A 23,585-nucleotide genomic window follows, 5' to 3' on the forward strand; every position below is an offset into this window, starting at 1 on the left:
ACGTTCAAGTCTGACACAGACTCTAATGGCTTCATGCAGAAGAGGAATGTGCTGTTTATTTACCATAGATTTGCAGCCACTGGCTGCTTTCCTACTAGCTTTCTTCCCTTTCTTATCCTAGCCCTGCCACCTACCCACAGCAATCTATCGGGGTTTAGAGCGGACAACCTTTTTTGCATTCAGTGTCACAATGTAGTGCCAGAAACACTCAAACTTTCTAATATTTATTTGTATAAAATTGTGGGGACTCATACAGAGACTTGCCTATTTTTGCGCTGCTACAGTTTCAGCACTTACACAAAAGCCTTACATTGTTTKTTTGATTGCAGATAGGGCTTAATTCAGTATTTTGGCTCCAGCAAAGCGCATACTTATATGTTAAGCATGCATATTACCAGTTGTTTGCTGTCCCACAGTCCTAAAAAAAGTTCCTTTGAGAAAAAGCTGTTTTCTGTCAAAACCCTGTTGGGCAGCTGAGCACTTTGATTCATTAATGTTATTACTGTAGACTGTGTAGCCCCTTTTCTCCTAAGGATATGAATAAAAGCACTCTTAATGCTTGCAACTGCATTGGACATCTGTTTCTTAAAATGACTGTTAGCTCAGTTCATAAGTAGCTGGTTAAATCAGCATTAAACAAAAGAACATGTAAATTAATCTTTGGAAACATGACTAATCATTTTGACCATAGGTAGCATAATACTCTTGATTACTACTTGGAAAAATGAGGCGTGCATGAATAAAATGTACTTTATAGCAGCACATTATTTATTTTTTAGAACCCATCAGCTTGGTAGGTGCTATTCAGACAGACAAAAACACAAGGCTCCCAGTCTCCTGAACTGTGCAGATTCTGCCCTTGCTGGATACTGTTAGCTGTTATCAACAGGGAAAGTCTAGATGTCAGACTAAACACTGCTGCTGTTAAGATCTCAGTGTGCCAGAGGCTCCAGATGTCAAAGATCAGTGACACTTGTCTTGCTTAGTTTGCTGTTTCATTTCTTGATACAATAARTTCTGGGGTTGGGTCTTTAATTGTCCCCAGCAATTAGTTCTCTGCTCTCCTGTGAGGTGGATGAGCAGTATCTCCACTTCTGGGAGGAGGACAGAGGAGTTAATTTGCCACAGTTGCAGTGAAAGCCAGGGTTGGGATAGGGGAATTCTTGACCTTTTCTACCCCTCAAGGGTCCCCTTGATCACGCAGCATTGCTGAAAGTGATGTTTTTCTGCCCCTTGGCTGACTCAGACAGCTCTACTGCTTCTGTCTGCTGAGCCATAGAATAGAAAGCTAGAGCTAGCAAACTGCGTTACTGCATAAGTTGAGGCTAGAATTATCAGTAATTGCTACAYTTCGTTGTGCCAGGATTCAAGTAATGTTCACCCACGTCCTCGGTGTCTCGGGTGATGTTTGAGTAGTGAAGAAAGGTCTCCCAAGCCTGTGTTACTTTGACAAAGCACCGTGCTTATCCAGCTTCTCCCTATTGTTTATATCTCTTCTCCTTCTCAAAAAGGATAAAGCAGTGTGGTTCAAGAGGCAGCTCACGCACCGTTCCCATATTTCTGTCTGGGATTTCCCAGACAACAGTGTGCACGAAGGTCCCMCAGGATCAGTGGTGAGCTGCTCAGGCGCAGTGGTCATTTGTCCGGGAGCCCAGGACTTGCCCAAATATCTAAGATCCCATCTGCATTTAATTTTCAAATAGAAAAACAGGTTGAGCCTAGAAAAACCCTCAACATATGGTAGCTCTGTGCCCATGTGCTAATTCTATCCAGCCCTGAACAATTTCCAGCTGTGTAGGGAAATGTAAGCAGGTTCCTGGCAAATCGGCCAGGGAACACTCCTCTGGCAGGTGGGGCTGGCAAGACTGTCCTGGATGTGACCTTCTGGTGCACTGAGCGTTTCAGGTTGTTGCCCTTCCCATGTGGGAAAAGAGAAGTTGWGTCAGTCCACAAGTCCTCCTGGGATAACCCCAGACTGGCATCTAGTCTACTCTAGTGCCAAGTTAGGAGCAGATGAATAACAGCGCTACCACTTGCAGGACTGGAGTCCACTCTGTGTAGTTCCTTTTACTTGATAAATAGGGCATGCTGATTTTTTCTTTCAGTAAATGCTTTGCGTAGCATTAGGTTAATGCAAATTAACAAGCTCCATCTGAGGAACATTTTTGAGGAAGCTCTTACGGTAATAGTGCAGGCAAGTCCGCGCTCTGCTTCTTCCATTTGCGCTGGGTTTTGATCGCTGCTTTACTTGGGCGGAGGGAARCTGTTGTCTATGTAGCTGGTTTCCTGTCTTCAGTTCTTGGAGGCAAACTTTTACATAAAGGGGAGCATTTCAGTGTTCTCTGAAATTGTTTAGTTCTGGCTAGACTTTCCGATTCTGCAACCACTAAGCAGTAAGTTTCCAACCCAGTTCTGCTTATTTAGGCATACTCTCTCATCGAGACGCCATTCAGCGGTGTCTTGCTCGAGTAAGGAATGCTGTACGGGGGGAGGCAGTATACTTCAGGGAGTGTCTCTCAGCATGAGGCTGAGTGCTGGGTGACAAGCCAGCGAACTAGGAAAGCAAATGTCTGGAAAACTAACGTCAGTAGAAGTGCAGAGTGGTCGCTATGTTGAGCTGCACTTCTGCATACCTTTCCCCATCTGAGATTCCAAAAGTGCTCTGCAAACATTGACTTAATCCTTGTGACACCCCTGCGTGGAAGAATGCCTCTGTTGGACAGACAGGGAACCTGACGCATAAAGGAGTTTTTTGACTTTGCCCATGAGTCTGCAGGGTGCCAGTGGCACAGCTTAAATCTCTCAGTCCCAGTTCAGCTGTAGGTCTGGAACAGTCTGGCYGCTGCAAACACTGACAGTAGTTGTTATGCACTTTCCAAAGGGATATGTGAGTGGCAAGAAGATCGTTGCTGCCGGCATTGTCCTTGGGGTCCCTCTGTGCCAGGAAATACACACAGTAATTTTTGCTGTCTGATTTAACCAGGATGATGAGCGCCCAGATCTGAGCACTCAAACTAGCTTTGTCTACGCATGATCGCAGCAGGATCTGTGTAACAGTGTCCTCCCCGTTTCTGCACTTGCCTCTGCGTCTGTGACGTGTCCTGTAAGTCTGTGTGCCAAGATGCTGTAGGGCTCTTTCCCACAACTGCTGGTTTGCCCTTCAGGGGAAATTGTGGGAAAAATGCTGGAAGATTGCTGGCACTTAAGTGATCTTTGACTCTATCTTCACTGAGGAACAAGGAAGTTTGAAATAGCCAAAGTTTGGTGGTGCAGAAGACGAGCTTAGCTCTCTCTCCTGGCTGTGTAAGCTGGCATTAATTATTTGCATTTGCCAACTCATGGCACAGGTTTTGTGCCTGGGAAGCAAGCAGTGRCTGTAACTCAGGGTAGTGGGCAGTGGGCACCCATTCCTACAGAATCCGTCTCGTGAACAGCTTCCAGCAGCCCCTGGGAGGTAATTTGGAAATGCAGAGAAATCATGCTCCATGTCARTGACAGAGCTTGGAAGGGAACTGAGGTCTGGTTCAGTAACAGATCCATGGGTTCAAGCACTCTGATCATAAAGCAAAATGCAAATGCAAGAGCAAATAAGATTGGAATTCTTAATCCCATCAGCCTGGTTATTCTTGAATCCCATAAAATAACTGCCATCAGGACTGCTTGAAAAGAGGCTGCYGAAAACATGAATTACAAGGAGGGGACATCCAAACTTTGCGCAACCCGGTGATTACGTTGGCAGTTTTCCAGTATCCCCAAGGGCTGCTGCTAACTGGCATAAAAATAAACAGGTTGCAGCCACTCTCATCCTTAATGCAAGGAGAGGGCCCCGAGGAGAGGCTACAGGTTCCAGCGTGTGGCTGCACCCATCAAGAAGGAGCATAGTACATTGGGATGTGTAGTCTCCTCCGGCCTTTCCTCCCTGTTAACAGAGGTCTAGGGACGCTGCAGTCCCCATTTGATCCCCTTTGCAACAATCTTGACTACTCCTCTCACAGAAACCTTGCTTAAAAAAATCAAATACAGCTTTGGTTAAGTTCAGGGGCTGTTAGTCTTCATTCATGAGATTTAAAGCAAAACTAACAAACATCACTTCCTCCCTCTCCCCTCCCTCTCCCCTCCACGCAGGAGCAGGCTACTGGTAGAAACCGAAGCTGGAAAAAATAGTTGAAAGTCAGCTAAAGTCACCTTGGTAACTGCAGCAATACACTTGCCCAGAAGAGGAGACATCAAACCCAACTACAAACAGCTTTAAAGAAACAAAAAGAATGTAATCATCTAAAGAATTAATCTGACAACTGCCCACGTTTACACCTCCCACAAGCTCCCAATCAGAGGGAAGTGCGCTTTAATCTCCTCCAACTCCCCTCCAGTTTCACAAAACACTAGATGTGCAGTCCTTAAACTGGGGCATTTCCGGCATGCTGCTTCCATTTAAATCTACAGCCTTTCCTAATGCAGCAGCCCTGGCTTTTGCAGACTTGTTTTTTCTGGACACTGAGAAACATGAATTTCTTGTGTGGGTTGGATGAAGCATTAAATCTGGAATAGACAAAGTTTGCAACATTTTACATGATAGTCAGCTAGATCTTAGTCATAACAAATAAAACTCCATCAGTTTTTGCTGCTGATTKATTTGGTGATGGGGTGGAGGAAGCAAAGGCTTACGGGTAACTGACAGTCGTAAAATCAGGGATGTTAGTCTTAGAAAGCAAACTTTTTTCACATTTCCTTCTAAAACTGAAAACTACAAGCTGTGGACGGCAGAATGTGTTATGACAGGAGCTTTTTATTAATAACACTCTAGAAGTCCCACCGACCCTTCATCTGGGCCATCACCCTTTGGAAGTGTCCATGTACAAGGATTTCCAATGAAAGAATTTTTATGAGGCTTACAGAGTCCCTGTGTTCCAGAGTCTGGAAGTCAGGGCCGCTTTGTGACCTTCCTAATCCACCTTTCAAGTGAGCATCTCTGAACATTTTACAAACTTTAAACCTGTTAACACCCTTCACTGAAAACAGCTTAGGTGTRTTTTGCTCTGTTTAATTTTCATCGGTTTACATGCCTTGGGATATAAAAGCAGTGGAGAAAGCAGTCCTCTCTGTGGACAATATGGGCCAACTTCCTTGCATCAGCCRCCATGTGGGTCCAACCAGTAGCCCACAGGCTGGATTTGGGCGAGGGGGTGCTCATCTCCTGGTTGCAACCTTTGCACCACAGCGTTCTTGAAGGATACTCTCAAAACCACAGCAGGGCCTGTAGCTAGAAAAAAAAAGTGATGTGGGGTCCCTTGCTGTGGAGGTGGGACTAGTCACTTAGGCTCCAAGGCTGATTGCAATTCCCATTAAGATGCCAAAGCAGATGCTACAGCCTGACTCCAAATAGTGCTGGGACCTCTTGATATGTTGCATCCAACCCACAGCCTGTCCAGAAGGGCCYAGCACACAAATTTCTTGTTTAGAAAGGTATAGCTGAGATAGAAGGTTATTTGGTTTCTGCTGTCACAGTTTCACTCTGAACTTTACGTAGCTGAAATTGTGTGAGCTCCACCAAAGTGAAACAAGAAACACAGAGATCGTGACTGTTTTGGAAAAGTTTTGTGGAAAGGATTAATAATTTCATGTCATTCAAAGTATTAACTACCATTTTGCTTCACTCTTTTGCCTTTTTGACAGAAGGACTGGTTACTTATTAAAGGAAAGTCATAATTATTGACAGTCTTAAAGTCATGACAGTTCCGTTTGATGGTTATACATTAGTCAACATCTTCTCTTGAGCATATAATGACAAACAGCATTTGCTGCTTTTAATAAGACTTAGAAAGCTTTGCCCCTTGCCTCCAGAATATTGTCGTCATTTCTGTTATTGCATTAGCAACCGGAGGCTGTTTCCCCTCAGGGCTGCGGCCCCGTTGCGCTAGCAGCTGTACTGGCTTGTACAGGAGMAATCTGAAAACCCACCTTGTGCTCAGAGTTTGGAGCCCAGGATTTTAGGGAACTGTCCTCTGACTTTCTGTCCTTCTGGAACACGAAACTACAGCTCTCATCACCTGGGAAGCAGCGTTAGGGGACGTGCCCAGCACTGTTAGCCAGTTGAGGTGAGAAGGGCAGGCTCTCTTGTCTGTAGCAATAATGTTGCTGTATAACTCTYGGTCTGCTCCAAGGTACATAAACTCTGGAACTGCATTTAATGAGCGCAAGCTTATGGCCTGCGTGAAAATCATGCGTTGCTAATGGCTGACCCTTTTGGTGGGGATTGATAATGAATGATTGGAAGCGGTAGACCACAGGCTGACTTTCCCACAGCTCACTGTGTATATAAGATCTGATAAGGAAGTTCAAGCGAAGCTTAGCTTAAGGTCAACTGATCATTAATCAACTGTGCACTTCTCAGGTAATCAGCCTGCAAAATGCTGGCCCACTGCACTGTTTCAAGGCCCCACCTACAAAGAGCTGTAAAATGTTTGCTCAACTAGATTAAACACAGCTTTAAGTGCCACCTATAGACTACAAAGCATGATGTGTCTTTGCTTTGGGGTTAGCCCACCAGACTGACACCTTGCTGACTGTCATCCCATTAACCTACCCCACACAGGAGCAATATCCTTATCTGCTGTGTCTTTGCTGGGTCTGTTATTGCTTTTGTGTGTTCTTTACAGTAGAACTTGGGAAATGCTCTGCAGTTCKTTATTTTGTAGGGAGCTGAGCTGCTCTGATTTTCTTTTCCTTTTTTTCCCTTTTTTCCTCTTTCTCCCCCCCTCCCCTTTTTTTGGTGTATATGTCTGTCTTGGGCATGCTGGGTATTGGCAGGAAGACATTGTAAGATAACAGCATGCAAAAAGTTTAGCTGGTATCCTCATTTCAGAGTGGGCAGTTTAGAAGTCCAGGTGAAAGGCTCCCCTGGGACTTGGTRACTTGGCAGATGTTGTTCTGGTTTGGAAGCCACACTGAACTCTATTTATATGTCTGTCTGCTTGTAGTGGATGGGAGTAATTTTTGGACAACACTCATGCATAAAGTCAAGTGGCGATAAGGTAATAAATCAAAAAAGTCATTTTCTGATGATTCCTTACAATTTTTTCCAGACACATGTTAGAAGTGGATTCCATCTTGAGTGCAGGAAGGAGCCAGGCATGTTGCAGCCATGTTTGCAAATGGAGCCATGGCCTGACAGCCTCGTTTCATTTTTGGCTTGTCTGGCAAGATAAAACTACATTATCATATGGCCTCTTTTTCTCAGCTTCTTCCTCCTTTCATTGTGTACCTCCTCTGGTGATTCTGTACTATAGAAACTATCTTAACAAAATCTTGTCTGTGTAAAAATCACRTGGATGACTAGGTCAGGTAAATATAAACCATGTGTCAGATGCATCATATTCATGACATTTCCAAGATCATAGATTTGCTGAACAAAAGGAACTGTGTCCTTCCTTCTTTATTCTGTACCATTAAGTAAGGGGTCACACTGCTGCTCTTTGAACACGATGTGTTTGTGATCAAATATTTTGAGATATACCTGTTTGATTATCTGGAGGACTCTGTCTGGCAAAATTCCTTATTGTGTAAAAATGTAACCTTTAATCACAACCCCACAACATGCTAGCCTTGCAAGAATGAATAAATGAATGAGACAGAAGGTCTATATTGTCTTAAAGCAGCCCCGCTTCCTCCACAAAGGGAGAGCAATCTGCAGATGTCCTGCATATCACATGTAGATTTTGTATTGTGACTGTTTCACTTGATGCTAGTGGAAGCAAAGGGTACTCAAAAGCTTAAATGATTTGGGAGGAATTGTAGGGATGCCTCATGACCTCAGAAGTATTCAAGGAAGGGCAAAAAAAAAAAAAAAAAAAAAAAAAGACTGGACAATTCTTCCAAGCAGACCATTGCCTAAAAAAATCTGAAGATTAAGCACAAGGATGAAGACGCATCTGCTAATTCTTCTAAGCCATTTTATAGTGCTTTAGGCTCTGAGAGAATGTAGTTTTTCTCTAGTTTTTCACAGAAATACATTTCTTTTATTCTAGGAAGGCAAGCACCATGTATATTCTCCAATTCAGGTTGTAGACCATCAAATCGAAGTGAAGAACTGCACACTGGGACCTGTAGTCAGAGGGGAACTGCATCTCTGTAGGGCTTGGTGACAACTCAGCTATGCCTTGGTAGCAATTTGCTCCTGTGTCCTTCAATTTTTACACAGCCACTCTGAATCACAGCGGAAGTAGGCATGTGTTTTTTTCACAGCGCTGGAATCCTAAATATGGACCCTCTCTCTCTTCTCTTAGAAGCCGTAAGGACAGTTTAGAAAGTGAGAGCTCAGCAGCTATCATTCCTCATGAGCTAATCCGCACGAGGCAGTTGGAGAGCGTACACCTGAAATTCAACCAGGAGTCTGGAGCACTGATTCCGCTGTGTCTAAGGTAAGTGAAGCAGTCTTTTCTCAGCTCTGTGCTAAAATAGTGTTCTTGCTTTGTGGCAGCATTTCGCCATACAGACATGCATGCAAAGGATCTTTAAAGGCCAGAGCTGAGATACTTTGCCAAAATGCATTAGAAACAGATGATGCTTTGCATATGTGTTCATCATGGTAAAATTGTTTCTCATTCTTTTTATTTCCTCTAGTGTATTTTGAGTGCTGAAACAGGACAGGGTTTGTATGGGATTTTTTTATTAGTCTAATGGTGCCAACTCTGTGCTAAACAAGGGATGTGTTACCATGTTCTGTCACAGAAATCCCTTAAGTTGTTAACTCTGGCTTGTGGACTTTAATACAAGTGTTTGTACAAAGCCTATTTGCAGTCAGTTTCTGCACGGAAGTGTATTTTGTAGAAAAATTCTGTCAGTTATGTTGGAAGGAACAAAACATTGTGTGCACACACTATATGCTGTCTTTTGAAGGTTCAGGCTGCTTGTACCACTGTAAGTGACTTGTAGGCTTCCATAATTTCAGTCAGTGCTATTTTTAAAAATACTTGTGACAAATGTTGTAGTCCTTAACACAAAGATGAACTGCTGGGCCACGACAAACGATTACAGGTGATTGAGTTACTTTGGCTTAATAAGTTACACGTCTGTGGAGCCAGACTTATCAACAGCAAGTGCACACTTGTCTGTTGAGAAATCCACAGTGATAGTTAACATGAATATATTTTATTTAGCATTATGAATGTATGAGTAGTCTGTCCTGGTCACTTAGTACAGCTCAACTGACCAGCAGTAACGCATCAAGCAACTGTGACTCAGTTGTTAGGCACCATATATCCTACCTGGAGTTTTTCCAGGTATGTACTGGAAGCAATGCACGTGTGTCACAGAGACACTGAGCATAAATACGAGAGTCATGATTTACCCTGTGAAAAGCACTGAATGAGTTAAAAAGTAAGGGATACTGTGGTGGTCATGCATGTATATCTTCTAGGCATTTTATTGAAATGCTTAAGTGGTTCAGATAACATTTGTCAAGTACCAGAGTGATGGACTGCCAGGTGCTGTTACTGCTTATAAATTTGGCCCCACTGATGGACCTGCTTGGAAATATATTTTCACATTGCCACATGATGTGGAGTCTGGATTCTCTCCTACAGCCTTCATCATATTGAAAGGTTTGGCAGTCCCATGCCCTTACACACATCAGTGCCTCATCTTGGGGAGAGGTGTGCAGTGGGATCTAGATGTATTCTAATTCTGATACTAGGCCCTACAATTAACAGGGAAAATCCCTGTCTCGAAAAGAGGCTTGTGACCTACTTTAGGGAGCAAATCATTCATATATTTCTAAAAAATTAATGGTTGCTGCTGTCAAAATAGTTTTCTGCACTGATGGCAGAAGTTATAGTGTACATCTTCATCGTTCTGTTGAATACAGCTCACAACCTCTCAGTTCACGCACACATGTTTTATTCCACAGGGGAAGGCTGTTACATGGACGGCACTTTACATATAAAAGCATTACAGGGGATACAGCAATCACGTTTGTATCTACAGGAGTGGAAGGAGCCTTTGCTACAGAAGAGCACCCCTATGCAGCACATGGACCTTGGTTACAAGTGAGAGTGCCACCCTTTCTTTCTTTTTTTTTCCCTCATCCTCCTCTACAGTGTCCTGAAAATGATCCTGTTGAAGGGCTTGTGTGGCTTAAAAGTGTAACAGACCTGCATATTCTGCTGCAGCATCTCTGAAACTTCTTGCACAGTATTTTCAGTAGTTATACACTCAAAAAATAATGTTGAACTGTTACTATTTATACTAATGGAACTCAAAATGACAAGCAGTGGCCGGAAAGTTCTAAAATCATCTGTGAATGCAATAGTATCCATTTCCTGGATACAGAACACTTTGCAGGCTGTATTTGCTCTGATTTATTCTAGAAAGGAATTTGGGGAGGCAGAGTGGAATGACCTAAGCCAGAATGGAGCCAGGGTGGAAGAACTAGCAAGCTGATCTCAAGAGAAAGCTGTGGGACTTTGATCCTACAGAGTCAGGATCTCAGGTTTACATCATCCTTTAAAGGAGAGCAGCACACAGAGTGCCACCACCTTTGGTTCTGTCTTTCCTATTGATTCCTTGACACATGCAATACTTTGAAGTGCCCACACAATTTCTGCACTCAGATTTTTTCTGTACAATGGATTTTCCTTGGAAGCTCCCTATCTGCTTGGTGTTGAGGGTCGTCTCTACTGAGCCCCAGTGATGCACTGATGGTATGATGTCTTAGTGATATTCCAACCTTTAATTTCTTCATGGTTATAAGTGTATGTGGTAAAGCCCATCTCTGAGGTCTATATACCTGCAGTACATTTCTGCCTTCGCTGTTACTGTAGCCTTCTTGCCTCTCCTGTTTTTAAGGCAAAGGTCTGTCTCAGAGCTCTAGAATTACAGTGCTGCAGTTAACCTTCCAGTGACTTGTTTTCAAGGTATTCCACTGCCTGTGTTCATAAGTTTGGAGGAGATCATACCTGGAAATCTGTATGACTTGTAAAGTTGCTGATCTTGGCTAGAATCATCTCGTGTAGGGATTTTCAAAGAACTTGCATGCTTTGATTKTACAGGCTGGGAAGTGCAACACTCCTGTAATGATTAACAGCAAACGGTCAGGTTTAAGGGTGGGTCATCTGTGTTGGCTTCTGTGCTTGCCAACACATGATACACAGGATCTCGTGACTGTGTTAACTCCAAACATAAGAGTGTTTGTTTGCATTTGCATCACATCTTGAAAGGTATTGATAGATGTAAAGTAGTCAGGTAACCTCTAAACAGTGAAGAATGGCAATAATTAGGTCACCATTCAGACATGTAACTAGTATTAACCCTTTTGATCCTGGTTGTYTCTGTGCCTGTTACTCACGCACTGAGAATTAGTTAAGTTTTTCTAGTAAGTAGGAGGGAAAGGTGGGGAATTTCTGGCTTCTGAAAGGTAGGAAGAACCAAGTTCCCTGTCCTGTATCCTACACAAGGTTAATGTATTGGATCTTTTCCTATGTGACCAGCTCTGCTGCTGGCTCCTGCCTTGTCCCTGTGATGAGAGTGAAGGAGGACAGCCTGGGGGGGAGGGAGGCTAAAAGCAGCCTGGAACAAGAGGAGGAGCACCCGGTTGTGGAGATACACGTGGGAGTGTCTGAGGCTCTTGGCTTAATATGCAATAGGAGGCTTCATCTGTGTTCAGCAGTCCCTTGTGGTATTGGGAGTGGAGGAGGGAGGGGAGGTTCGTGTGGCTTTACTTCAGAAGTAAAAGAAATTGTGGTGCACAAAATTTCCAAGGAGGCAAATTCTGTTTGGTTTAGTCCCTTAACAGTCTGAGCTGGCCAAGTTGGCAAGCCCTGCAAAGCTTTCAGAGCGGGGCCCGGAGAGGATTCGTCTCCTCCCTCACTTGGGACCCCAGGCACAGTGATGAGCTCCAAGGAGAGTTGGCAGCTGAAAGCAGATCACTGCAATGCAGGGGCTTGTTGCAAAGGCATGTAAATGGAGGGGCTGTTCAGAGACAAGAAAACAGGAGGCTTCTCCTCCTGTGGACTTTTTTCCTATCTTGGGGGAGGAACAATAAGCCTGAAAAATCCTGGCCACGTCTGTGTGACAGCCAGAGACTGACTCCTCTTGGGCCTGAGCTGTGGTGCAGTGAAAGTCCAAACCTGCAGACTAAACACAGTACCTCCTGTTTACATCTCGTGGGCTGGAGTGGAGCGTGTCCAAGGTGGGGACAGGCCAGAGAGGTGCTGTACCGTTGCTCAGCTCCAGCCACCCTGGCTGAGCAGTAAACTGAGAGTCACTAGGCTCCAAGGGACGGTTAGCAGATGACAGGACTTTGGCAGATCCCAGTGCCATTCCTCCCAGACAGGTGTCCGTATCACCGCCGCAGCTGGTACTCGGCAGGAGCCATTTTAGCARTCTCAGCAGAAAAGGCAAGGAGTCATTAGACCGCAGAGATTATACGCCCCATTTCTATCAACAGCCTTTCCAGGTCACGTTTGAGGCATGTTAGTAGGGGAAGCCTGTCCTGCTGCTGCCCATGCTCTGGGGATGATTAGGTTATTTCATTTTCCAGAGCTGTCAAATTGGCACCTTTCCCAAGTACTTGGATTTTTTTTTCATTTAAGTAATATTTAATTAGTTCTAAGAAGCTAAATTCTATTAAAGGTCTAAGCATGTCAGGCTGGTTTATTTCTGAACTTCTTCCACTGTGTCATGTACTGTTGAATAGGGAAATTGCTTTGACTCAGAAAAGTACAAACATATTCGAGAAGTCCTCCTTGTTAACACTAGACTCCTGTTTATATGCTAGTTACCGTGGCAAAGTCTCTGATGTGTAACACTTGCATTAACATTACACATGATCAAAGGCTTCTGCAGTTCTTTCTTCCATTCCTCCTTCCCCCAAYGCAGTGACATCAGTGCCCTGACACTGCCTCCTAAACTCCTCTCCTCTCCTCACGTGTTCCAGGTGCAGAGTGAAAAGCTGTGCAAGAAATGTCTGGCCCTACGTTGGAGGGTTAGGGGTGCTGGTCATGCAGACAGGCTCTGACATTAATTGCCCCACAGTGGCATTCGTATTCGTGGTGAAATGTCCAAGGTTCTCGGCCCAACAGCTCAGCTGTGCCAAAACAGCACATCTGTGCCATAACAGATCAACCTTGTTTGTCCCTAAGCCTACCCAAAGCAAGGTGAGAGTGTGCGTGTGTTCTCCCTCCCTGTCTTTCTTGTGCTCAGGCAGGTGATAAAGACTCTCTGTTGAAATGTGTTACTGATCAAGCCCTTCCCAATAAAGTTGCCTGAGCCTTTAATACATATTAATATTATCCTGGGGTAGTTTGTGTCAAAGCCTGTCAGCGTGCATCATCCTTTGGGAATTACCATCATTAAGTCTCCAGTGATGGGAGTCGGGACATGCTTCTGCAAAGCTCTTCTGCTTTTATGTGGAGCTCTCTACTCGTCTAGCACAAAGCAGACTGTTCTCCCCTCCTACCTTGCTCACCTGGACTGCTTACTCTCCCCAGAGGGGAGAAGGAGGTTTGTTTAACGCTACCTTCAGATAATTTCTGCTCCTGCTGCTTTAGGCAGTCATTGTTCTAGGGAAGATGACATCCAAGTCTTTGATCATGTGCAACATTCGTGTTGCACTTCAGATATTGCTGCAAACTCTGACATACAAGCCAATATGCTGCACTAAAAACAAACCTATAGTTAAAGAGTTCTCATTAACTGCAAAATCAAGCAGCCAGAATTTAAGAAACAGCTGAACAACAACAGTCTCTGCAGTTTAGACTTGACCCTGTTACACATGTGCATTTCAATAGATTATATAACTGAATGATGATATGTTTTTTTTGCAAGGACACTGCCTCATTCAATGCACAGAGATGGAATGTGGTTTGGGGGTGAATCAGGACTATGGAGTAGACTCTTGCCTATAGGACTTCCACTTCATTTGTTTGTTGAAATTAGAAGGTGTGTAGTGAATGAAGCAGGTAATTGCAGAAAAATCACAATAGTCTCATGGTGAAGCCTGTTAAATGTTGCCCTGGAGAATTGGATCCTGTCCCTGCCTCTACTACAGTGTTCTTTCTCGATGCTATTGCACAGTCTCAAGCCAAAACGTTCACAGGCAGCCACTGAATTTGTGTCCCTCATCTTCTGGATGGCTGACTTGAGACCTGAGATCTGATCCCTGTTCCCARCAGCACCTGGGGCCACAAGGGGTTTTGCTGCAGAAAATCCTCTGCCCACCAGTGCCGAGTACGCTGGRAAACAGGGCCCTGCAAGTCTTGAGCTGGGTACTGAAAAGAGGTGGACAATTGAACTCTATTTCCTCTTCACTTGTTTTTCCCTGTTTATTAAGGAAACCTTCTGCCAGTCATCCTATGAAGGTTAATTCAGTGTTTGACAAGCATTCTAGCACCACAGCTGAACTCCAGAGGCACGTCCGTTCWTAGGGAGAGAGAAAGGATCGCTCTGTGGTAGGCGGTCAGCCTGGGGGTTGAAGACCAGTGTCAGCTCCATGCTCTCTTGCATTTCTCCTCTGTGACCATGTCAAGTCTCTTAGCTTCTTGTAGCCTTCCTCCCGCATCTGTGCCAGGGAGAGGAATCATCCCTGCCTTGCAGAGATGTGAGGCTCAGCGTGCCAGAGACTGTGAGAGTGCTCAGGACAGTAAGATTAGGTACTTCCAGTGTAATCCGTGCTGGCAGTAGTCGGTTGGAGCATACTAAATAAAGAGAGTAGGAGGGAACGAGGAAACAACTTGAATGATAATGAAAAGAAATGATGACTAATGCTGCATTCAGTAAGCAGAACCATCCTGAGGACTGAGCAGGGCAGAGGTCTTGTGGGAGAGGAACTGCAGGCGATCCTGTGATTACAGATTTGTCCGTGATGCAGACCTACGCTGGGGCCAAATTAGCGTTGCGCAGGCAATCTCAGTTCGGGCATTTCCCAAGTTTGGTATGCCTGATATTGCTGGTCTCTGAATGTAGAGGGGTTTTTTTTCACGTAATTTGCTCAGTTTCAAAACAAATCCTGTTAGGCAGAGGGAGGCTATGGTTCATTTGCAGTTGGTGCCCTCTGATTTTCAGCACAAGGTCTGTGTCTCCACATGAGCTGTGAAGCTCACGGAGGAAGCAGGACTTTATCTTCTGGCACCCGCTGCTGGTGGGGGGCACTCTGCTCAGCTCCCATGCCTGTGGGGTGCAACGTCCAGCAGACATTGTGTGGACACTGAGGCTGTGGAAATGCAGTTTTAATCCTGTCTCCCTACCCTTTCTGTCGCCCCCCGCTTTGGCTTCTGATCTGCTCTCCATCCTGTTTTTCTGTGCCTTTGTCTTCTCCTCATCCTGGCCTGTCTCTGCTTTTCTCTCCTCCCCTTCATTCAACTTGGCAAATTCCTTCTCCTCCTCCACATTGCCTGACTTCCAGCAGAAACACTGAGAGTGCTGGAGAGGTTCCCTGCTTTTAGTCCTGATGTGCCTGGTGCCATAGCAATGCTTTGTCGCTCAGAGGAATGATTGGAGGGCAAAGTACTACTTAGCTACCTCCACCCTGTGCTGGGGGGAACTGTGTTGGGCTGGGACATGCTCAATGAAAAAAGAGTCTTCAGTACATTTTTCTGCCTTTCCCTGAAAGACTATGGACAAACAGTGACTTTCAGAGGCTTCTGACTTGGCAAAGCATTCTCATGATTGGGAGAAAGATTTTCCCTTGACCTCCAGAGCATTTTTTTGCTAATCTTCATAGCTCTCCTCCTAACGGGTAGTTTCCATGCTTTGCAACAAAACAATCGCACACTTTTGTTAGCACTGTTGAAAAGTGCTTTTTCCAAAATACATCTCTGTGATAACTTGATTTCTTTTCCCTTACGACTTTCGAAAAAATGAAAACCAAGATATCCTGCATGGAAAAATAAGTTGAGGCTTAGGACAGCGGGGTCAAGCTTTTCATAGAAAATGTTAAACAAACCTGCCTGTAGAGAAGGTAGATAGGTGGAGCTTGTGTGAAGCATCCAGTGTTCAGGAGCTATCAACACACCCTATCTGTGCTGGCAGTCTGGGGGAGATTACAGTGAGCAGGGTCATGGGGGATGATCCATTCTTTTGGTTTGGCAATCTAAGTGAAAAATCTGGGGAAGAAACTCAGACTGAGCCTGATCTTTAAATATATTCAGTTTTCTTGCTGAAACAAAAGCCTTAAATCAAAAGCTGAAAAAAAATCCTTTTGTGCTGAATGAAACCAGAAATAGAAAGTTTTCTTTAATAAAAACAGTGAAGAAAAAAAAACTAGTTTTGCAGAATGGAGCTGGAGCTGTTAGAAGTTTTGCCTTCTCTAATCCATGTTTGAGGGATATAGTACTCAGCCAGGATATGGGAAACTCATGTTTTATTCCCTCCCTTTTATTTGAACCCCTATTTCTGCTTCTTGGCTTTATGGACACCATAGTTATAGGGTATTTTGGTTTTTCCTCAGCTCATCCAATTGGAGTTATTCCACATCATATAAAACACTGAATTAGTTACAGAGAGCACAAGAGAATGACTTTATTCCGGTAGAGCTGGGACATTCCCCTGGAAATGAGCACATCTGGTTCTTCTCTCAGCTATAGCACGTTAAATCATTTATGCACATTGGCATAATGGCAGCAGCGGAAGTTCAAAGCAAAGCCTCATAAGAGCTACTCTGATGCTCAAGATGCTCTTCTGTAAGTGGCATGTGTGGGTCGAGCCTTTCAAAGATAGGGGACTGAATTTTGGTCTCCCTAACCTTGAGTAGATGTGCTATACCTAGTCTGGTGGGTTTAAGGAAACTGCCCACAAACTGCTTGGTTTAAGTCACGTACAACTGCAACCTGCTCTTCCCCAAAGCAGTTTTAGGAATCCAAGAGAAACTTTTTCAGAAMCTTTTTGGTGGCTTCCTCCAAATTCTTCCATGGGTCTAGGGCTATCTATACTCACACTTTCTGGTAAGCTTATCGCCTTCCCTCAGCATTCTCCAAACCTTGCTGCATTGTCCCTGTGTGTTCTTCTTTCTCATTGTTGAATGAGACAGTGGGAAAATTTTATACTAAAGGTAAAAAAAAAAAAGAGACCTGTTAGGTCATCTTGATGGTCCCCAGGGAATGATGCATCAACTCATCTGAAGTGTGTGCTGTAGTACKTTGTTCAGGCTAGTTTTGGATGATTCAAGTTCTTCCATCCTGCCTAAGCAGACTGATTATCCCACAGCCTAATTCACCTGCCTTGCTACTCAGGCTACATTTCGGGTACTTTCTGTGGCTTTTCTTCCTCCCACTTGGAGCATTCCCCGAAATGCCTGTTCTTCCTTCACGTTTTCACTCTGAAAAAACTAGTATTGCCCGATATCTTGGCTCAGCCCTCCCCAACTGAGCCAAACGCTGTATTCACTGGAAGTAATCCTGTCTGCAAGGCGGATCTCATCAGGCTGGGCTCTGAGGCGTTCAGGGTCTTGTAACTAGCCTTGTAGCTGGGGATGTCAGAGAGAGAGATCTGGTGTGGCCAAAGATCATTCAGCATCATAACATGCTTCCTCTGCTAGGATTGTAACATCGCTGTATGAAGCAATAGGGTCCCTGAGGCATCTGTGAGTGCACGTTTTCCCTTTACAGAGGGATTATAAGTATCCTGGAAGAGTAATGCTGGAATTTCCCATTAAAGGTGTTCGTACTAGTACCTTTTAGGCTGTAATGAGAGGTGTGATGAGTTCATACAGCAAGGTGGCCTCTTCAAATAGTGTCCAGGCTGAACATAACATAAATGCTGTGAAAAAGCCTCTGYCCCGAGCCACTTGCAATCACAGCAAGGCTGTCCGTAGAAGGCCAAGGCAAGGGGAGAGCAGAGAGATGGCCTTGAGGGTGTTCATGGCCCAGAGCATGATTTATGAGGGGTTTTATCAGTTATGTTTAATTTCAATGGGGAACACAGGCACAACTTAACTTCACTTTTGTAGGAATTAACCTGGAACATTTTCAGTGCGAAGGGCTCCTAGAAGTTACTGGGCATTTGCAGATGTAACAGATGACATGCGGCTTAGGGTACAACTGCTCCACCTAATCTAGGCATAGCACCTTTATGGATGAACATTTTCTTAGGTAGGGTGGTATAATTTACCTAGGGGTTTATTGCAACGTGTCCCCACCTACTCTGAGCTGTAAGGCCATCTCTGTACTAAGTTCAGAACTAATAAAACATAGTTTCTTTTCTGTGACAAACCTGTTAGAAGAGCAAGTGCAGTGTTTAATGCAAACAAAGCACTGGGGCAAASTGTAGGATTGTCTGTTTTGTTCCTAGGTAGGCAGGAAAAACGGGTATTATTAGCAAAAGCAGCCATGCTTAATCATCCCTGGGCTAATCACTTGTGTCTTGCCATGGACAAAATGTTTTCTGATGGTGGGCAGAGCTGCACCTAACTTCTTAGCGCAACTTCTGATGGTCTTTCTTGATCAAAGACTTGCCAGCTGTGCCAGGCTATCAACATCTGGGTGACCTGCGGCCCCAGCCAGTCTATTCCGAGCTGGGAACTTCAAGCCTTGGTGGTAGGATTGAACGCSAAAGTGAGACATGTGCTAGGTGTGGAATGAAGCTGATTATAAAGTTTTTAATATTTCACTAAGCATCAGTTGCTTTCAGAGCCAGGTGAAGTAGAGCCCCATGACCCTGTGGGCATTTTTAGATCTTGTCTGTTTTCATGCACTCACAGCTGTGTACCTGCAACAAGTCACAGTACAGGTTTCTCAACTATCTGCAGGCACAAAGCTTCGACACAAGCTCCTTCGCTTGACCTTTAGGCAAGTCCTGTAGGTAGAGAGTAGGTTTCAGCAAGCCCAGGTGGGACTTACCACGAGAGGGAGACATCATGCGTGCAGCCAGTGTGTGCCCCGAACACATCTACCTGAGTAAGACTGCATTGCATGGTATTTTGTGACGTGCCTGGACACATACAGCTATTARTGAGGCAGTGAGAGCCCAAACTTTGGACCCAAGGTTGTGCAGTAGGTACTTGTGATGGAGAGAAAACAGGGACTTATGTTTGAAATACATTGACTAGCCAAGATATGAGCAGAGCTGCAAAGCACATATAAAACAGAGTCTAAATCTGCTAGCAATGGGATTGCATGTGTCTGGGCCTCTCTGGGTCAGGTCACAGAGATCCTGGTGTGAGCAGTACTGCGCAGCCCTGAAGGAAATGGTTCAAATATCCCCAGCTGGTCGGCGAGGCTGTTCCCTGTGCGTACTGCAAACAGGCATCACACAAAGGCTGAGCTGCACCCTGTAACCGGCTTCGGCAGGCAGGAATGTTTGCACAGAACTGTGAAAACACAGCGCTGTGAGCGCCCGGCCGCTCCGGCGCTGGCGACAAGGCCGGCAGCGACTCGGGAGAGCTCCTCTGCTTCCTCAGCACCGGCGAAGAGGTTTCACGGAGGGAAAGGCCTGCTCAGAGCAGAGGCCCGGCTGGCTCTGCCTGTGCGTAGAACAGCTTCCTTTGCCCTCCGGATCGCTAAGACTCTTCCCATAGCTGTAGCACAACAGGCCTCTGTTATTCTTTGGGGAGTGAAAAAGCTACTTCATCGTTATGATCTCTGTGCAGTGTCCTGTTGATAAGATCAGTTAACAGCATCGGAGGAAAACTCTAGGTTCAGGTCTGAAATATAAAGTGAACAGGGCCTATTTGTTTAATTTGGGCTTCTAAGGTTTAAATCCCGAAGGAAATTAAATTAGGTGCCTAGAGCAATGGCAGTCTGTCATGTTTATTTGCTGGGAATGTCACCTTTAATATCATGCATATATAACGTGTGTGTGTGTGTGTTAATGTAATGGGGTATCATACTGTGCCGGAGCAGGCRTGCTACAAGAGCTGGAAACCAGAAATACTGTGAGTGAGGGAAGCTGAGATTGGCCTGCATTTATTCTCATCCTCCTCTGTGGGAGCAAAGACTCGCTCACCAGCATGAAGCTGGTGCTGCTGCTTGCAGGTGTGGATGCAAGCCTGATCTATGAGCACAGGTCTTAGAACCAGCCCAATCAAAGCGGCCCAAGAGTCCTAAGTGGAGACATCTCGTCTGGCTGCAAAGCCAGGATCACAGTACTTCAAAGCCCTCTTGAGCATCATGCGCTGGGAACACGTGCCTTGCCCCTGCATCCTCAAGAGAGTTGGAGAGTGCCGATTTCCTGTGCTGAGAGACCAGGTCGCTCGTACSTTTGGTTACACCTGCCCTTGGGAGACTCCCTTCTCCTCCAAGGAGGAGGGCAGGTTCCCCTGCAGTGAGGCTGTGTGGAGCAGTGGGGTTTGGGGTGTTTTTTTTTTCCTGAGGAAGGTTGTTGAGGACGGAGGCTGGTTTAGGAGAGGGTCTGAGTGACACAGTGTGTGAATGTCACTGCAGCGGTTTGTTGCTGCAGCCCGAGATGCCTGCCCTCCACCAAAGTTAACTGTCTGTGCAGGGCTTGCAGAACAGCGCCACGATCTTTCCGCAGCTCGCTCCGTAGCCCGCCGCGCTAGCGCAGACTGCCATCGGTTAGATCTCAGGAGCATAGTTCACGAGACAGCTGAGCTGTGGACTCTTGTTCGCTCTCCACTTGTCACACTCTTCAGGGAGCCAGTTCATTTCACCAAATCAGCAGAATTTGAGCTTTTTTTAGCTGGACTAACAAAATCCACTGACAGAGTAGCAGCAAGCTGCCCATGGGCTCAGCCACCTTGTGGGATTGCACCCCAGGTCAGTGCTAGCTGCAGTGCTTCACACTTCTCCCTAGTCTGGGAGTCTGTGCTTTAGCTGAGACCTGACCTGCCCCCACTTCACTCTTTCCAGTCTGTGCTATTTACCCATGCACACCTTGTCTCATTTTCCACCAGCCTAAGGGCAGCTGGCTGCCTCACACACGTGGTTCCTATTTCTCCCCTGCCTCTGGCACCTTGGGAGCACCCAGGGGTCTTCCTGCTCAGCTCATCTTTTAGTCCCCCTGCCAAAACTGTGGCTCCTCATTCCTGCTCTCTCACCCATTCCAACCTCTGGCATTTTTGCTCATCCATGGATGGCTGAATATTCATTTCTTCTTTGCCTGATTGCTGTGAATACCAATTCCTCCTCCTTTTTCCGGCTGCTCTGTAGATTTTGATGTCTGCCAAATTGTTTTCATTCCCTCACCCCATGGCAGGCTGCACCTCCGCAGAATCTGATCTGCTCCATGCAGAGCCCCAGCTCCCCACCCAGCTCTTTCTTCTGAGCTAAGTGATCAGGTTGCCCTTCTGCCTCCGACTACGGACAGCCYGCTACCTCGCTTCTGCAAACAGTCAACAAACGGATGTCTCCAGTCCAACGAGCAGACTAGTTACAGTCTCCTGCAAGGAGACTGCAGTAGTTTGCGGTGATACTACGTGTTTCAGTGCAATGTTTCTCAGCTTGCCAGTCTGTAGATCAGTGCCAGGTTGCAGAGTCCTGTCCAAAGCAGCAAGATCCTGGCTCACAGCTAAAGCAAGTTTTTTTCAGGTTCGAGGTATGATCAGAGAGACCTGGTGGAGCTGCCTGCTTCTGTGCTGAGCAACTCAGTCGTAAACCTTGGGCTGGAGCCTGCTGCAGGTTTTGCTAAGCTGAGAGGGAAATGTGGTGGAGAGAGGAGGTTGTAATTCCCTCAGCCCCCAAGGAAATCAGTGTGTAATGGCAGCAGGGTAGCAAGATTGAAGGGAAGAGAACTTGGGACACRTCAGAGCTCTCAGGTCTGGATTTGTTATTTTTAGGTCACTTCTCTTGCCAATCAGAAGAAGAAAGGGAGATCAGTCTTCCCTTTCTTCATCTGTCCATTTGCCTAGTTCATGTGTTCCCAGAACAGCCTGTGGCATCCCAGCAGTCACGCACTCCTCTCTGATGTTACTGGCATTCGTGGGCATGGGATGTGGCTTCCTGCACTGAGATGGGACAGCCTGGCTGCTCCTCTTCCAGTTTGGAGCTAGAGGAGATTGCAGAAGGAAAAAGGTGTGGGGGCAATGGGCTCCCTCAGTGTTTGATGTCGGAGCAGTCTCCAACAGGGAAAGGGAGAGRTGAGAAAAGAGAACAGGGGTTGATGGTTGCTTTGGGATGGAAAGTAGTGCTAGAGATAGAGGAAAGGGTGGAGCGAAGGAAGGAAAGGAGGAGCAGTGGGAAAGAAACAAACTTGGAGGCTGAAATGGGAATAATCTGCTGGATGCTGCTGCAATCTAACTCCCAGGAATGTGGCTCCAAATGCCCCCTCACTGCGTGGGGATGTTTGCCTCGTCTTGCACTGCCTTCTCGACTCCTGTGCCAAACCAGCTGCCCTGCACGTAGCTCTGGCCTTCGTGGCTGTTGTGAAGAGAGGCAGAACATGTTTGTTTTTGGCTAGCACACATTTATTTAAAGAGGGTGGGAGTTTTTCCCCTTGAATTCCTGGGGCTGGTTTCCTCTCTGGCATTTCTGGGTTTGCGTGGCTCAGGGTCCTTGGAGGCCAGGGCCAGCCTGGTCTTGAGATGAGCCAAAAGCTTTCCCAGCACAGGCATTGCGGGAYCAGCAAGCGAGAGACAACTTGAGTGGGTTGAGCGGGGAAAATYTGCAAATTTGGGAGGAGCAGAACAGGTGTTCTGAGAGCCTAGGCCAGGGTGCCCAAGGCCTCCAGCTCCTAGCGTGGGCACCACTGGTAGCACCTCCCTCACTGAACCTTTCATTCCTCTAAATAACTTGCTGCACTCCAGGTGAGAGCCCTCCATGTGCCCAGAGTACCAGCTCTGTATGAGTTTCARGCTGTCCTTCGCTGCTCTTTTCTGATTAAACTGTAAGCTTAACTTCCATGAATCAGATGAAAGTGGCTCTGTCTCCCACTGCCTTTCTGGCCGTTGTCATCTTGACCCCTTTTCCTCCTTTACTGCTCTCTCTGTCTGAAGCCAAGCCTCTAATTTTAGATTGAGAAAGATAATTGAGGGTCAAAAAAGATTGCCATATAATTTTAACATTTTTTTGCAGYGGTTGGGGCAGGAGGCAAATTTATGAGCTGCTTGCCCTCAAAACCTTTGTGTTGCGGGAAGAAAGGACACGGGGGAAGGAAGAGTGAGCTGATAGAGTCTGCTCTGTACAGAAGCAGTTCTGTTACTTGGCAATTTGCTAAAACTGGGAGTGTAAAAGTATAAACAACTGTATTTCCTTTGCAGATCCTATTGACCGAAGAGTTTGTAGAGAGAATGCTGGAAGATTTAGAAGATCTGAATTCTCCAGAGGAAGTAAGGCCGCGTGGTTCCCACGTCTCCCGCGTACCACCCCCACAAGCGGTGGCACAGCTCGCCCCGCTCTGCAGCTTTGCTTTGTTCCCGTCCTCCGCGGGCAGGCTGCAGCCCTGCCGCGTAAACTCGAGGCCTCATTAGGCCTCCGCATCTGCTGATGTGAACCGAGGCCCTGAGAGGAGAATTGATAGCAGGAAATACAGGGCAGCAACGGGTGTTGAGGGGGACGCTGCGTAACCTCCCTGGGAGGGGAGAGGGGTGCACGCAGCGAGACAGGTACGCTATGCCCCAGGGATCCTTTCCACCAGCAGTGTTCCCTGCTGAGCATCCAAATGCCCGGACGCGAGGCGGTGCAGCCCTTGGCCTCTGTGAGGTG

The 23,585-nt window shown here is 46.0% G+C and overlaps 1 protein-coding gene across 2 annotated transcripts in view; it reads left to right on the top strand.

Moving 5' to 3' along the window:
- SUFU (SUFU negative regulator of hedgehog signaling) overlaps positions 1–23,585 on the top strand; it is a 92,107-nt gene that overhangs the window by 59,908 nt on the left and 8,614 nt on the right. For both annotated transcript variants that reach the window (XM_085307558.1, XM_085307566.1), the window contains exons 8-10: positions 8,283–8,417; positions 9,905–10,043; positions 23,141–23,209. In XM_085307558.1, the coding sequence (XP_085163684.1) occupies positions 8,283–8,417; positions 9,905–10,043; positions 23,141–23,209 (343 nt within the window). The remainder of the gene's footprint in view (positions 1–8,282; positions 8,418–9,904; positions 10,044–23,140; positions 23,210–23,585) is intronic.

The sequence above is a fragment of the Rhea americana genome, unplaced genomic scaffold (genome assembly GCF_003343005.1).
Source record: "Rhea americana isolate MKP2758 unplaced genomic scaffold, rheAme1 scaffold_104, whole genome shotgun sequence".
NCBI lineage: Eukaryota > Metazoa > Chordata > Aves > Rheiformes > Rheidae > Rhea > Rhea americana.